Source organism: Penicillium verhagenii (genome assembly GCF_028828195.1).
Source record: "Penicillium verhagenii strain IBT 33310 chromosome Unknown utg000004l_segment0_segment0, whole genome shotgun sequence".
Classification (NCBI taxonomy): domain Eukaryota; kingdom Fungi; phylum Ascomycota; class Eurotiomycetes; order Eurotiales; family Aspergillaceae; genus Penicillium; species Penicillium verhagenii.
In genome coordinates, this window is record NW_026643168.1 from 322,443 (window position 1) to 338,473 (window position 16,031).

The 16,031-nt window shown below is 47.1% G+C and overlaps 7 protein-coding genes across 7 annotated transcripts; 6 read left to right on the forward strand and 1 right to left on the reverse strand.

Annotated features, from left to right (window-relative positions):
* Positions 1 to 7: 7 nt before the first annotated feature.
* Positions 8 to 1,682, forward strand: N7466_003062 (uncharacterized protein; the record flags this gene model as incomplete). The annotated part of the gene is made up of 2 exons (XM_057162459.1): positions 8 to 508; positions 597 to 1,682. The coding sequence occupies 2 exons, from the start codon at positions 8 to 10 to the stop codon at positions 1,680 to 1,682; spliced, it is 1,587 nt and encodes a 528-aa protein (XP_057023574.1).
* Positions 1,683 to 1,882: 200 nt separating this feature from the next.
* N7466_003063 (PCI domain-containing protein) lies at positions 1,883 to 3,199 on the reverse strand (the record flags this gene model as incomplete). Its single annotated transcript, XM_057162460.1, has 2 exons — positions 1,883 to 1,912; positions 1,973 to 3,199. 2 exons carry the CDS (start codon positions 3,197 to 3,199, stop codon positions 1,883 to 1,885), a joined length of 1,257 nt encoding a protein of 418 aa, XP_057023575.1.
* Positions 3,200 to 3,973: 774 nt separating this feature from the next.
* Positions 3,974 to 5,244, forward strand: N7466_003064 (transcription factor IIF subunit TFG2; the record flags this gene model as incomplete). Its single annotated transcript, XM_057162461.1, has 4 exons — positions 3,974 to 4,231; positions 4,292 to 4,556; positions 4,622 to 4,818; positions 4,873 to 5,244. 4 exons carry the CDS (start codon positions 3,974 to 3,976, stop codon positions 5,242 to 5,244), a joined length of 1,092 nt encoding a protein of 363 aa, XP_057023576.1.
* An 804-nt stretch (positions 5,245 to 6,048) lies between these two features.
* N7466_003065 (uncharacterized protein) lies at positions 6,049 to 7,372 on the forward strand (the record flags this gene model as incomplete). The annotated part of the gene is made up of 7 exons (XM_057162462.1): positions 6,049 to 6,147; positions 6,207 to 6,458; positions 6,513 to 6,576; positions 6,642 to 6,727; positions 6,784 to 7,137; positions 7,205 to 7,253; positions 7,317 to 7,372. The coding sequence occupies 7 exons, from the start codon at positions 6,049 to 6,051 to the stop codon at positions 7,370 to 7,372; spliced, it is 960 nt and encodes a 319-aa protein (XP_057023577.1).
* A 583-nt stretch (positions 7,373 to 7,955) lies between these two features.
* Positions 7,956 to 9,520, forward strand: N7466_003066 (CCCH zinc finger protein; the record flags this gene model as incomplete). The annotated part of the gene is made up of 5 exons (XM_057162463.1): positions 7,956 to 8,001; positions 8,056 to 8,571; positions 8,631 to 8,742; positions 8,800 to 8,855; positions 8,949 to 9,520. The coding sequence occupies 5 exons, from the start codon at positions 7,956 to 7,958 to the stop codon at positions 9,518 to 9,520; spliced, it is 1,302 nt and encodes a 433-aa protein (XP_057023578.1).
* Positions 9,521 to 10,388: 868 nt separating this feature from the next.
* N7466_003067 (uncharacterized protein) lies at positions 10,389 to 11,171 on the forward strand (the record flags this gene model as incomplete). The annotated part of the gene is made up of 1 exon (XM_057162464.1): positions 10,389 to 11,171. One exon carries the CDS (start codon positions 10,389 to 10,391, stop codon positions 11,169 to 11,171), a length of 783 nt encoding a protein of 260 aa, XP_057023579.1.
* Positions 11,172 to 12,909: 1,738 nt separating this feature from the next.
* Positions 12,910 to 13,098, forward strand: N7466_003068 (uncharacterized protein; the record flags this gene model as incomplete). Its single annotated transcript, XM_057162465.1, has 1 exon — positions 12,910 to 13,098. The coding sequence occupies one exon, from the start codon at positions 12,910 to 12,912 to the stop codon at positions 13,096 to 13,098; it is 189 nt and encodes a 62-aa protein (XP_057023580.1).
* Positions 13,099 to 16,031: the final 2,933 nt, after the last annotated feature.

The following is a 16,031-nucleotide window of genomic DNA, read 5'->3' on the forward strand; positions in this document are numbered from 1 at the left end:
GTCCACGATGGAGAAACCTACTACCGAATTCATCGAGCATACGGATACCCAGCAACTCAGTCACATAGCCAACCAGGAGGAGCACGAACTGAGCAAATGGCAAAGCGTCAAGAAATACCCATGGCCTTTTCTATGGTGTATATATGCGGTCTGGTGTATTTTACTCGTCTCGTTCGAGAACCAGGCCTCTTCCAACGTTACCAGCATCCCGGCGTTTCGCAAGGATTTTGGCACCTACTATGAAGGAAGTTATGTGCTAGAAGCAAAATGGCAATCGGCCTTTAGTGGTGCCCCCGTTGCATCTGCTGTCATTGGAGCCCTTTGCTCGGGCCAGATTGCTGATACTATCGGCCGAAGAATCACAATCGGAATTGCGCTTTTGATCTCTGTTGCGGGTATCACGATGGAGTTTGTCGCAACCACCAACGAGATGTTCTTTGGTGGCAAGTTTTTGAACGGATTTGCACTAGGCGCATTGGCGTCTGTTCCAGTAACTTATGTTGGCGAAGTGAGTTTACCTTTCAGGCTCACATGCTCACATCCCCCCCCCCTCTCTCTTCTATTCTCGTTTTGGTCCTAAACACCGCCTTATTTAGATCGCCCCTCTCGCTCTCCGTGGTACGCTCACCTGTCTCACGGCCCTAGCATACGTTATTGGCCCCCTCGTCGTAGCCCTGATTACCAACACAACGGGCAACTACAGCAGCCGCTGGGCCTACCGTGCAGTCTTTGCAGCCCAATATGGCTTCGCGGCAATCGCCATCGCCTTGATTGCCTTCATGCCCGAGTCCCCCTGGTGGCTTGTTTCACAAAACCACGAAGAAAAGGCAGAACACTCGCTCCGTAGACTGGGCTTCAGCGAATCGGAGCGCCGAAAGAGAATCGCAACGATTAAAACGACACTGGAAGAAGTCCGCGCCGAAACAGAGGGCGCTACATACCTCGAATGCTTCCGACGCTCGAATCTTCGTCGAACAATCATCTCCATCGCGCCGCTGAGTATCCAGGCTTTCTCGGGCGTCGTGTTTGCTGCTGGATACTCAACATATTATATGGAGTTGGCTGGCTACAGTACTCAGATGAGCTTCAGACTTCAGATCGCGCAGCAGATACTCTCTCTTACCGGCAATATAATGTCGTACTTTGTTATTGATCGGCTCGGGCGTCGGAACCTCATGTTCTACGGCCTTGCCGTGTTGACTGTCATCCTCATGTTGACTGGCGGTCTTGCGGTCGTCGCGTCACAGACCGACAACCCTAATGCCCCGGGTGCGGTGAAAGGGACAGTCGCAATGATTCTCATTTATTGCTGGTGGTATAACATGACCATCGGAGCGGCAGGATATACGATCCTGACAGAAGTTTCGACGTCACGCCTGCGGATTAAGACGATTGCTATTGGTCTTGCATTGCAGAATGCGCTGTACACCATGTGGTCGTTTGTGCTGCCGTACCTTTTCAATCCCAATGAGGCCAACCTGGGTGCAAAGGTGACCTTTATTTTTGGTGGCTTGAGTGTGATTTGCTTGGTCTATCTGTGGGTTTTCCAACCTGAGACTGCTGGTCGGACTTACGGGGAGTTGGATGAGATGTTCACGAAGAAGGTGCCTACTAGGGCATTCAAAAATTATAAGACTGATGCTGAGATTACTGCTCACAATGATACCAAGAGTGATGTTTAATGGACCCTGGATAAGCGGTATTTTCGAAGGACTGTATAGCAGATATATCATATAGCATTGCAATGTTTAAATCTACTGAACTTAAAGGATTTTGAAGGAAGCTATCGCGGGGTATTCTAAGCCCGGCTAGAATAAAATAAAGCAAAGACATGTAGTAGACATCAATTCGTAGAAAAATTCATCAGATAGCCAGAGAACTATCAGTGTGCCATTTGACCGGCAGCAAACTCCTAGTACATGGTTAGCAAAAGGAACACGAGACAAGTTTCAATGCAAAATTAACAACATACCGGGAATTGTTCAGAAATACGACTTGCAACCTTTTCCACATCTGCGGCAAGCTTTTCCACCCCGGCATCCCATTGGCGAATACTCTTGCGAAAAGCAGGATCATGACTGTCCCCCGTTTCAAACGAAATAATACCATCTATCTGATCAATGCGACCACGTAGACGCCCTTGCTCAACCATGCGGGCAGCATACATCTCTGCCTTCTCACCGGCCGAGAATTCACCAGAGCCTTGAAGCCCCAAGATAGACGCCAGAGCATCAGCCGTGATATTTTCATAGAGCTTACTTGCCGCAACAAGATTATGTTCGATAACCGCCTTATCAAGAACGGTGGTCCCATCCGCAGTGACAGCAAGTTGATGAGGCGCCAGTTTTTTCGCAAAAGCAACAACCTCCTCCGGGGTGAGGAGACGATCGAGGAACATTTTCTCCAAAATCGAAAACTCCTCCACGGAAGAAGCTCGATCATCCTTGTACAGCCGAGAAAGCGTAGTCCAGCGTTGTGGACCCGCTGGTGCTAAAACTGCACACCGGATAGCAGCCGATAGCGCTGTGAGTCGGTCTTCCTCATCCACACCCTCAACTAAGCTGACATTAAAGTATTCCTGCGAGGCATCCAAAAAGCGACGACGCGCATCAAGAATACGGGCCTGTGAAAGTTGGAAATACAGCTTGGCATCATGGTCCTGGATCTTGCTGGGCAAATTCTTGATACGGTTCAAGAATGTTTCTGCACTGGTTGTATCTTCATCTTCGAGGTAGTAGCGCACGATCCTGATCCAGAGCTTTGCCTTGTCTTCATCGGAGACCAAACGCTGCGAGCTATCGATAGTGATTCCTTGCAGTGCTCGTGCTGCGGATGTGTATTCCTCTTGCGACTCATAAGCTTTGGCTAAAATTTCGCGAATTTGTGAGTCCTGCTCTTCAACGGATGTGGCGCGGGATTGGAGGAGCGTGACAGCGTGCTGCCCGACTTTGATTTTGATTTCGGGATCGAACTTGTGGAGGACAGTAATAAAGGAATCGAGGAGGGGGCGGGCAGCAACTATGCTTATGGCTTCGCTGAGAATTGAATCGAGGTAGTAGACCAAGTCTTGCGCGAGCTCGTCACCAGATGAGCTGGTTACGATATCATCGAGTAGGGTGTTGTATTCTTGGAGCTTTGTGGATTGGTGGGGTGTTGATTCGATCGCGGCCAGCGCGGTTGTGACCCTTTGCGATGCCATTTCGACAGAAAAGAAGTCAATCAGGGGAAGCTGAAATAAAGGATTTCTCAGTGACTTCCAAGTACAAGCGTGATGTTGTAGAAGTTGTGGACATGAAGGTTGGGGATCGAGACGCAAGCAAGCTTATCGATAACAAAGGCGGAGAAGGTAGAAGTTTAGACCGAAGATCCGCAGCTTAGACGTTTCCATGGAGAGGTGGTCCAGTGGATAAATCAAACAATGAAGTCACTTTTCCACTGTCATTAATCTAAACGAAATCGTACCAGAACCCTTGATGTGTCTTCCCTTAATCATAGTAGTGTATACTATCCGACAGCTAAATTTGGCACGGCAGGGTTGAAAGCTCTACGTTAAGAGTTGAGACCTTTTGTGACTCGTGAGTCATGACTAGTATGGAATGACTAAATTAAAGTTGACAAGAAACAATTCAAAATATTCTGTTGCCTGCGATCTATTCAATAAAAGAAAACACCAGCTTCTTGGACGCATGCCTATTGTGAGGGTTTAGTTTTGCTTACATGCTGGTAGGTTCTCGAGTCTCGGAGCTACTCCATAGGCCGCGGTGAAGTCATCCACTGCTTTCACCGCCTTGGCCAGTTGGTCTTAGCAGCTACGCTGAGTGGCGCCTCACTCGATCTTTGCTCTCCAAATTTCATCAAGACAGTATCACGACCACCCCCTCCTGTTCTTCCCTCCCTTGAGCAAAGTCGCGTACTCTTAGTCTACACCCATCCTCGATTTCGATCTCTCCTCTTCCAAACCCCGCACTTCATCATGGCGCAGGTCAAACAAGACCCGGATGCCATGTACATCAAACCTGACCCCGATAACAAGGATCTGGTCCTCGGCGATATTGACGATGAAGACCTCTACGAAGATGCAGGTGATCTGGACTTTGTAGCAGCTAACCAGCATGTGTGGTTATCCCGACTTCCTCGGCAGCTTTGGGAAAACTGGGCGCAAATCGATGATGACGAAGAAATTGAGATTGGCACAATGAGGATAGAGGGGGACCCATCAGACCTGAAGCGGGTATGTGCGACAAATCAGTGGTTTTCATGTGTCTGTTTGCTAACAATGTTTTCGTTGCAGGTCAGCTTGCGACTCCATGAACGACCAGATAATAAACACATCCCCAAAGACTACACCCTCCAACGCCAAACCGTCACAACCACAAACGCCTCGCACATGACACAAAATACCTACGTCTTTACAGAGAAGGATGTACCCGGTGCTGAAAATCGCATGGCTTCGTTCGGAGAGACCCGATCTGCCTTGTACGAGGCGATGAAGCGCGAAGCTAAGAGGAGGGAGGCAGGCAAGAAATGGGAGCCTTATGTGCGGAAGACAATCCCAAGTATGCATTGCATTGAAACTGTTGGAGGTATCCCTACTTACAATTTGGGGGTTTCCCCCCTTTAGAACAAACTGCGCTTATCGGACGAGTCAGTGAGGAATTTAACTGTCTACCCGTGGAAAACGAAGAATTCCGCAAGATTTCAGAGACCCGGGCTCTGGAGGCTTTGAAGCCAAAGACGGGAGTAAAGTTTGTGGAGAAGATTCCGGCACATCTCCTCCAGGCGCGCCATGCTCTGCCTGTGGACAAAGGCACTTTTGTGGTATGTACTCATCCGCTCCCGCTACCTTATCACAACATACTTACACCATTGCAGCAAGCCACGAAGCCTATCAAGTCCAAGTCACAGGAGAACAAGACTACGCGTATCGCACAAAACGAGCTGTTGGACAAGATCTTCCAATGCTTCCGCCAATACCAATACTGGCCGTTTAGATCTCTCAAGCATCAGCTGCAACAGCCTGAAGCTTATCTCAAGCAAACTTTGGAACTGGTGGCACATCTGATCAAGTCCGGAGATCATTCTATGACATGGCAATTGAAACCGGAGGCACAAGAAGCCAACTACGCTCAACAAGCATTGTCATTCGACGACGCCAAGGCTGAATTGGCTCCCGAGCCTGAAAATTATGATGATGGCTCGGAAGAAGACCAAACTGCTTCTGGCGTTGATGAAATGCAATTCTAACACATTGAACTAACTTAGAGATGTCCACCTCCACAACATTTCATTTTGCATATATTGCAACCTTGACTTTGGGAGTGAACTAGCAATAATACACATCCATGGATGATCATTCCAACTTCCAAGGTTCCAATTTTTTAAATTTTGATTTTGCCTAAGCACCATATACTTTTTTCAGTCCATGGCTCTTCTCCTTTCCAGTGTTAATTTAACTTCAGACTTTTAAAGACGTGGATAGGATAGGCCTCCTCCTGTGGAGTACATGCCTGTCCAGTATGAGTAGATAGTATACCTACTGAGGGTCAAGTTCAATCGATAAGATGGTTCAAGTTTGTCAACATGATCGGTGAAGGAGAACATGTCCTCAAGGCTCGAGGGATACGAATGAGGTGATTATGCTTCGCCGAGCGGATTTGCTCAGTTTCCAAGCCTCCAAGCCGTCTGGGTTCTTCATACTGTGATTACATCAATAGAGCAAGCCACCTTAAGCAGTCGCCAGCTGACAGCCGAGGGGCGAGATACATTCTACTGTGGAGACATGACACGTGCATTGAGTTAGAACTTAGCAGCTTCGCTTCACAGCCATTTTAACCTCGCTAATTATTTCCAATGCATACAAACTGGTAGGTCTTATAACTACAATTCAATGTTCATACGCGTACTCCGTGCGGATTTTACACTATCTACTATATATAGGTATTGCCTAGTGGGTTCTAGCAGAGAAAAATGAAATAAATTAGTATCCCCCACGCATCATTTCTTCTTCTATCCTTCCCCCCACATCAAAACCTACTTTTTCTTATCTAGATGTCAGCTGGCATCATGTATGACGATGAAATCTCTACTTACGAGGCTGACATGCAGAGCGTGACGAGCTATACCTCTGAGTTTGGGCAAACCGCACAAGTTGAGAAACTCCATCAATTTCACGTTCAGAGTACCCCAGACGTCAGCTCTAACCTTAGAAGAAGACTCAGAAACCGCTCAACTTCCCATTCCTTTCAAAAGAGGAGAATGAGAAACTTACGCTCGAAATTGCCAAGCTTCTGTCCTCCGATCACGGTAAACCCATCATGCGGGCCGTGGCTCAAAGGATTAACAAGGATATCAAGACTATCAGCCAGATGTTCCTCACGATGTTGAGGCGCCTGAAGAATTTGGACGATAAACGCTACAGCAGCGTAAGGTTTCACGAAAGATTTGAGGGTGTACACAAGGTAAGAATGCTTTGAATGTCGAAACGCATGAATAAAACCAACCATTTCGAGCAGGACTTCAACACCACAATTGACAATAGTCGAATAATTGCCCAGAATATTGGTACCTATGCAGAGGGTAAATCTAACAGCTGACTACTCTTACACCAAGACCTATGCTAATCCGACTACCTTGCCGTGCAGACTTTGAGGACCTGATTCGGCCACTTTATGAAGATACCAGCATTTCTGTAGACCAGAAGAAAGAGCTGATCCAGGCCTATATTAATGTAAGAACAAACTTGACGCGACGGTCAACCCTGAGTACTAACTTTCGACTGTGCAGCGAGCAGAGCAACAAGCGGAGAAATCTAAGAAGGAGAAAGATGAGTTTGAGAAGCTTCTGGCCAGGTTCAACATTCTGGTTGACGACTTCAACAACTTTACTAAAGATGACCAGATCATCCTCGAGGTCGAGATAGCTCACCGAAAGGACATGGGAGCAAAGAAGGCAGAGATCAACGGCTATAACGACAGGCTAGCCGATATGAAAAAAGCTCGAGAGGAATTGATCAAGATGGGCGAAGACAACTTCTTGCTGATGCAAAAGAGCCTCTACTCCATAATCATGATCTGGGATTCTGCGAAGAGTGACGCCACCGAGATTGTGGATATGCTCAGTAAGGCAATAAAAATAGCCGTAAGTTGACATAGCTTCCCTGGAATTCTCTTATGTGACACATGGCTTACCCATAACCCGTTGATAGAATGTCCCATTGGGATTGAGAATTTTGCTCAAAAACCCCGTCAGTACTTGTAGGTTTCCACCTCTGCCCCTTTATCAACAACCCGGACTCTACTAGTATCTAACGGACTTAGTCAAATTGGTTGCACTCTACTTTCGCGGATACGCCACTGGCAGCACCAGGGAGTAAGAAGACATGTAATCATTGCTAGGTTGTAGAATAACATCGGCTTGGTTCCAACTTGAATTTTTTTTATTTCATCCGTTGGGTACTCTAATAAAGTGAGCTGTTGTAAAGATATGGAAGGTACGAGTAGGTTGCCATCGCTAAGTTACCTTGAACCAGTTACCTTGAACCCTCCGGAGCGAGTAGGTGTAACAAAAAAACAAAAAAAGGGGGTAGGGACGAGGCGGGATCGAACCACCGACTTCTTGATTTGCAATCAAACAATCTACCGCTGATTTATCGCCCCTGTATTGGAAATGTTGAACAAATAGATAACATGATAAATCAAGTGTTGAAGCATTGACCAAGGCGATTTCTATTGTGGTTCAAGTTGTTGGTACGTGCCGCCAAGGAGTCACATGACCCCACCGCGCCACCGGCGTTAAGGTTTGGATCGCGACTCGTCATTCGCATCTCCCCAAGAGCTAACTTCTCTCACTTGCAAATTAGTCTCAGGCTATCTTCTGTAACCCGGAGAAACCTGATTTCTCTTTCTTCCAACTAACCACTCTCACATAACATATCACAGCTTTTTAACCAGCCTATCATGACAGAAAATGAGGATCTGTTGAATAAGATTGGTCGGCTTGCAGGTAAGGAAAGCGCTCAAGATACTACCAGAGAAGCAGTCATCTCATATGTTTTAGGTCAAATCAATCGACACAAAAACCAAGCGACCCAGCCCCAGTCCGCTCATCAGTCACAACATGTCAGTCGCCACGTGCCTTCTCATCAAGGATGGGCGCCGTATTCTCGAGGAAGAGGCCGACCTGCAGCTCCGCACCGACACCGCACACTGGTTTTGAATAATGGAGGGGCTGGATCAACCGCCAGTTCCAACTCTTCTCCTGGCCCCTCAAGCGATCACGATGGCGAGACGCGCGCTTCGACCACCTCGAATGGATGGGTTTCCAAGAATGACCGTCATATGCAGCTTATCAACTCCGCCGTCTACGACAAGGAGAAACAGGCCAGAGCCAAGGCTATGGAGGAAACCCGGAAATTCAAAGAACAGCGACGCGCCGACCGTGAACAATCCAAGGTTTTGCGGTATGCTCAAGGTCCTGCAGGTGCATCTGTCTCCACTGCTTCGCAGCAGATTCTTGTCAACGATGTTCCTTTCAAGGTTGTGCGCGGAGGTAGCAAGTTGATTCGTGTTTCGAGTATGTACTCTTTTTTCCGGCCCTTTTGTTGCTGTCAGGAACTGGCTCACCTTTTTTAGACGATCCGAATACCGCCAATACCACACCGAAGCGTGTCACCGTCGCTGGTGTGACTTTTGTCCGAAGCAAGAACGGCAACCTGCACCGCCTTGGTGCTGTTGCCTCGAAGAAGTCTGTCTAATCTCTAGTATCTGTTAATCCCTTTCCATGCTGACATACCATCTACAGACAACCAGGCGCCGCTAAAAAGCGGGACGAACTCTGCAAAAGATTCACAACGACCGGTATTTTGTTTTCCGGCGGATCACTTAGCCACCGCTACTTCGTCTTATTATCTGATTTTTAGGAAACTAACACACTCACTTTTCAAACCCTAGGCACATGCTATAAAGGCCCCGCTTGTCTTTTCACCCACGATCCAAGCAAAGTTGCCATCTGCAAAGACTTCCTCCAGACAGGCAAGTGTAGTGCAGGTACTAGTTGTGATCTTTCTCATGAGCCTTCACCCCATCGCTCCCCTACATGTGTTCACTTTATGAAGGGACGATGCTCCAATGATGAGTGTCGCTATACTCACGTCCGCACAACACCCGGTGCTCCCGTCTGTCGCGAATTTGCGACTCTAGGTTACTGCGAGAAAGGTGCCCAATGCGAAGAACGTCATGTGCACGAGTGCCCTGACTACGCAAACTCTGGCGTCTGCCACAAGAAGCGGTGCCAGTTGCCACATGTTGACCGTGCTGGTCAAATCCGGAAGGCTGCCGCCGCTGCAGCTAGTAAAGCCGAGGCTGGAGAAGATGAGTCTGATCAGTCTAGTGAAGAGGAGGATTACGATGCGATTGATTCGGATGACGTGGACTCGGATGAGTTTGACGACACGTCTGAACAATTGATCGCAGGTGAGGACACTGGTGAGATAATCCAGCAGCAAGATTATGTTCGCTTCTGAAAGCAGACTTGAACATTGTTCATAGGAGATAGCTATTTTCGGCGGAAACCCGTAACAATTGAGCGTATTTGACTTGGTTGTTTCTTGTTTCTTGTTTGTTTATATTCATGTGGTTCTGTCTACATCAGATTGATACCCTTGAATAGGTTGAGAGTTACAGCATTGCTGAGAAAGAATTGAGTACTATGATGCACATGTGAAATCTTTTTGGATACTACTTGAGTAATATAGACTGAATATCCATCCCTACTGCATCTTTCTATTGATCCGGTCCAGGAGAACTTAGCGGGGGCAATTGGACGGTCGTGCGTCTTTCCTGGTACTCCGGGGAGGCCGCTACGGCTGGGGGCGTAAAACACCCCTCAACTTGTTAAACACTCTTCGCCACTCCGGGGGGGTTGGGCCGGCCGGGTGGTCATGCTTGCATGGTCGCTTGGACGTCCCAGTAAGCTTATTATCTGGTTGATTCTGCCAGTAGTCATATGCTTGTCTCAAAGATTAAGCCATGCATGTCTAAGTATAAGCAACTTGTACTGTGAAACTGCGAATGGCTCATTGAATCAGTTATCGTTTATTTGATAGTCAAGCCCTTATGAACCCTCTTTCGGTCCCGGAGCATCTTATACTATTCTACCTGTACTTGGTCACGGTTGAATCACGCTTGGATCGCGGTAGAGCCAGATTAGAGCCACGGTAAGATCATAGTGGTCACTTTAAACCTTCTATAGTTTGGCTCCTTGTACTTTAAATTCTTACCCCTTTCCCCTCCGCTATCATAAACTTCCTTCTCTCTACTTCCCTCCATCCCTCAAGCATTCTCTTCCACTGTCCATAGGAATCACTACCTTTATTTACGTTGACAATCAAAATGTTTCCCTCAACCCCAGATCTCTCGTCCCAAGCTTCCTCACAGCTGCTCAGTCCTCCTCCGTCTCCAAGAACACGCCGCCGCATCCTTAAAAACTCCGGAGATGTAGACGGCAAAATCAGTCTGGAACGTTACAACCTTGCAAGCGATCCGTATCGCAGCACCAGTCTGCGGGACCCTCCTCCATACCCACTCTGCATCACTCCTTCTGATGAGTTAGCCGATACCATACGGCCATTCGCCCCCGAGATCTACCAGATACTTCGGGACCATAACTTCCCATCCTCAACATCTGTTGAGTATTCCACCTTCTCAAAGCCTGGTCATCCAGGATGGGAGCTGGAAAAATTCATCCTCCGAGTGGTGGTGGAAGAAAATCACCACAGTCAAGTTCAATTTGGGCCTACGAAAGATGAGGTCATGAAACTGCTGGAAGACAAGGGACTAACGGAGATTCAAGTCGAAATCATCAATCCGGACCTCCACTATACTCCCTCCTGGTTTTACGTGGGCAAGGATGCCCCTCTTGTGCGCGCATTTGAGCGTGCAAGAGGTGATATCATCATACTGTTACAACATGAAATCCCACAACGATGGCGGGTAGTCTCCCCTTTTAACGTCGGTAACGTTCAAAGCAAATCAGAGTCTGCTATTGTCGTGCTGGTCGACCCACTTACTGAGGCAAACTGGTCTCGTATTCGCAAGGGCATCAAGTCCCTGGTTGATGGTGTGGACACCGATTTTGATGTTGAATTTCTACCCGGGGAGCTCCGCTTTCTCTAACCAGTCTTTACGTCCGGTGAAGAATCCTTTCGCCATTAGCATGGATGATGTGGCTGAGTCTATGAAGCTGTAGCTCGGATCCTCGGTCTCTTTGTCCCTCCCGCAGTAGTTTCGTGGCTTTGACATGATGGTTATTTTGCTTTTAGTATTTAGTGTTAGCTCTACATCCTTGACTCGGAACCCGAATGATACTTAATATGTCAATTGCTCATACATGTACCCGTCCCTTTCCTTTATTTAGCAATTTCCTTTGAAAGATGGTATATAAATTTCTTGATCATATGTCTGGATGGTTATAGTACCCGGACTGGCACTTTTTAGCAGTTCGAAGTGGGTCTTTTGGCAGATCTAAACTCCTGCTCACTTAAAATGACGGATGTTACAAATTTATATCTCGATGGTCATTTTGCCCTCCGTATATGGCGGCCGACATCTGGATAGAGCACCAGTGCGGCGGCCGATAGAGGCCACCCAAGGGTCACATTCCAATTTCAACTTTCCGACCAGCAGAAAGTAAATTACGAGTACTAATTCCAACATGAGCGCTATAACCAAAGCGACTTAAGTGACGGAGGTTCTTCCCATTACTCGAGGCACAGTGGGCATTCCCGGTCACGGGGACATTCACACCGAACCCGGTCGAAGGATCGCTTCAGGGATAGGGATATCGGTTACTTCGATTCGAACGACGACAAACCCTTCATGGAGATCCAGGACAAGGCACGTGTCTATCGCAATGTCGACTCGTTTATCAATTCTGTCAATCTAATCCCAAGAGGGCCCTTGGATATATCGAAAAACCTCTACCTAGAGATGTATAATTTACAGACCTCTGACAAATGTTTTCCTGGCTGTTTCAAATGAGTTACTTGAGACATCAGTTACTACTAGTAGTTAGCCTCTAACATTGAAGGCTGGCGCTCCTAGTATATAGTGAAGTTAGCAATAATGCGTATCAAACAGATAATGGCTGTAAGCTTTATCTTGAGAAAATGATAGGCCAGCCTGTATCAAATCTTAGCACCCCGGTCCCCCGGACCCCGGGCGTCGAGCGCTTCCAAGATCCTTATTGGCCAAAAGTCCGAAATGCTCTTTGGTCTAAACTTGTCTTAGGAGATAACGTCAAGATTGTAGTGACATTTTCAGAGGTCGTATTAAAAAGATTGTAGATGAGAGCGAACTTTGTGAATGAGCATCTATGACTACTGACAAATTTCTCCATCCTTTCCAGCAAGTTTATTCAATGTTCCCTAAACTTCTGTCTTGCGCCTTCGAAACTCCATCTGAGTATGTAGGAACTTGGACCATGACCCTTCATTCGTTGAAATTGGCCCTGACAGACAAATTTCCAAACCAGAACTCAAGCAGTAAGCATTTGTATTCCCGCCGGGCACAAGGCTTCGCCAACAAGAATTCCACGTTTGGGAAGTAGGATGCTCTGTCGTCACTCAGACAACGCTTGCCCTGAAGGAGTTGGCGTGGAAGTGCAATATCTCCAGTTCCGCCGCCCCAGATTGATCTCTCATCATCTTGGTTATTCGATATGTTTTCTCGTGGGCAAGGTGAGGGTCTCGACGACGATTTAGCGTCCAGTAGATGGACCTTGGCACTTCCGATACTAGATAGAGGAGTGGGCTTTCTTCCTTTTGTTAGTTCCCCATTGAATAGTGCATCATTCATCGGGTCAGCTCGACGGTCCGTCGGAGGGGGTTGCTATTTGTTGGGGCAAACCATCGTGATGTCCTTAACGGGGCCAGCCATGCGCACTGACCAGAGAATACTGGCCATCCTCGTAATTGTGTTGGATGTTGGTGTTGTGGGCGCGAGTGATTCGATCTGCGGCAACGCCAACGGTTGTTTGTTGAATGGAATCATCAAGGAGAAGGAGAGAGGACAACGTAGTCTCAAAAAATTCTGTGAGAATTGAATGAAATCAAATAGCGCTTTGTGTCAAGAAAAAACTACACATCGCCGCTTTTGGCTTCACGGTAGATTTTTGATTCGTCTAGATGTCTATGGCCATTGCGGTTTCTTCGAGAAGAGGGCTCCCTGGTGTTAGTAGAAGAAAGAATGGAATGATAAAAGGTACGAATTCAGAGGTAAAAGAGATAGAGAGCAGGAGAAACCACCATTGAAGAAAGACGGTGTGTCTCTATGCGTTGGCACCAGTAGGCAGTGCTAGTAGTTGGTACTACCAGGCACCACTTCCCCTCCAGGAAGTAACGATAATGCACTTGCCTGAGATTACTCTACCGTGATATAATTAGTAATGTCTCTTTAGGGGACTCTCGCAATAGAGTTACAGTTTCTAACGCCAAAAGCTCAGCTTTCGTGACCCAAGACCTGCCCATCCTATACGAAAATCACGAGCTACGGATGCAGATGTGTCTGTTTTGCCGGTTTATACTGGGAAACCTTGAGCTTCGGCCTTCTTGTTACTTGCTCGGCTCCAATAGGCCTTCCTCCCTGAATCTCCTCTTCTCATCTCTTCTCCTCGCAAGTGAGGCTGGCTTTGGAGTACACCGCTTGAAGAAGTTGAAGCACATGATACATGCGATTGGCGATTGGTGTAAGCGAACGCAAGGCTGAATAATAGGGGAAATCGATGTGATTTCCGGGGAGGTTCTCGGGGATATTTCATTTACATGGCCAGGGTTACCCAAGTAGAAATGACGAATAGACTGTTAGGTAGAAATCTAAGGATGCAATCTAGGCAGAGATGGTATAGTGAGGATGATTATACCCACAGCGAGCTCGGGTCCGCTTCCAAGGTTTATCGTGCACATGTGAGGCTTAGAGCCCAGACCGATTTTGAAGTTTCTCGTGGGGTTGCATGACTTAGTCTCGAGTAGCATATGACCATTTGAAATAATTCATAAAATTTTCATAGGAAGAAGGGCATTCCCATGTGGACAAATCAAAGCAGAAAGATAGAGGAAAGCCCGAGTGTGATAATGCGTATAGACCTAAGGCTTTGGGTATACTACACGGTGGAAACAGGTGTATTTGGCTCAAATATTGGCAGATGTTTTATAGTCATCGTATTGATAAAAGCACTGCTCAATGAGGCTGTGTATGGACTTTGACTTATTCCCTTATGTGGATTTATGCTCTGAACAGATAAACGTTTTAACTTTGAAGAAAGAACATTAGACTCGAATGATAGAGACAGTAAAAGGCCATCTTGGAATATCCGGTCAGATCCTACATGGCAAAGCACTATGTCTATCTGAATCGATCAACATCTCTGACCGTATACATGGATGGCCTCAGGAAACAAGCCTCTTGACCTGAAATCTTCAAGAAATGACTCATTCACCTAGAACTCGGAGATTATCAATCCTTACTAGTAGTATCAAGTAATCGATCAACTAGACAAAGAATGAACGGTGTAGCACATATCGCTACATCATCTCTCATGCAAACATGATATTCTACGATTACTTGATCATAACTTCAAGACCGTGACTAGTGGTCGAAGTGGAAACATTCCCTCGAATAGGAACACACCCGTCAGCTCCTACCAATCCAACTACCAATCCTCCGCCCCCAGGCTCTAGGCTCCATCTCATGTGCCCAATGCTCAGAATGCAGAACGAAGATCAGGCAGGGAGAGCACACCGACCAAAGTGAGGCTACTGTCAAACCGGGCTTGGCTGGATAGCGTTTCAGGGATGTTGGGCAACGACGATACTCACCGCGTGGCTGGCTCCACGGTTTCTCCTCTTAATAGTGGGCTGGCTATTTGACGGGTTTTTGTGGATCTATGGAACCTATCGATCTACCAAGCGTGCAGGCATTTCCTGGTAGATCATGATATGAGTCATTCCAGGCGGATTCTCGAATTCAAGGTGTACTACTAGTAGATTGTTAGTAGTTAAGCAGATACAGTACGTCCTATAGTAACTCTACTGTGCAAAACACCATGAACTACATTATGAACAAGGACATTGATAGAAAGAATCAAAATCTCACTTACAGTCTCCTCATCATGAACCAAAACCACTCAGAAGGCGCTGAAATGTCCAAGCACCATCACGAGAAATCGAGGTCATGACTTTTGTGTCCAGGCTCCATTTTCATTTCTCTTATTTCTCTTATTTCCCTTATTTCCCCCACTCTCTGATAATTTAGGTGTCATACCCTTACTAAGGCGGGAACCAAGTGGTCATCTCGATCTACGATTGGATAGACATGACTTTCACACCGCCAGATTCAAATCGACCGGGTCCCTCTTCGCACGGGGTCGCCGTTTCCGAGGACCTATCACGGAACCCTGGTCTGATGCCGCGTCCTATAGCCAGACAGGCTCAGGGGTTCCCGATGCAGCCCAGTGGGCTCGACCTTCCAGTAGGATACTATCAGAAGACAGGCACCGGGGGAATTCTGCGCTCGGGGCGGGTAGAGTTAACGTATTCCGTACGCCGCATAAAACATCAACACCGGGGAGATGGGGGGCCATTGTTCCACATCGAGAAGATCAAAGAGTAATGGGGGGAAAAAATCAAGCGGGCAAAAGACGGCAAAAAAAACAAAAAAAGTTACCATAAAAGAAGAAAAAAACGAGGAAAATCCAAACGATCACTGGTTCGCATTAATTGCCATGCTGAAACGGAAAGAATTTAGCCATGGCAGCCATGAGCAAATAGTAAAACGAGTTGCTTGTTTTGAAGACCATTTTTGGGTTGTCTTGAGTCCATCACGATGGCATCATCGTGTGGTTATCTCTTGTTTTCTTCTTCTTTCTGTTCTTGTACACTTTCTCCCCTCCTTCCTCAGGCAAGTGTGGATGGTGACCCCGAACACCAAAAGGGTTACAGGGATTTTGGTTTGGGCGTTATGGCCAGAAGGTGCCGTCAG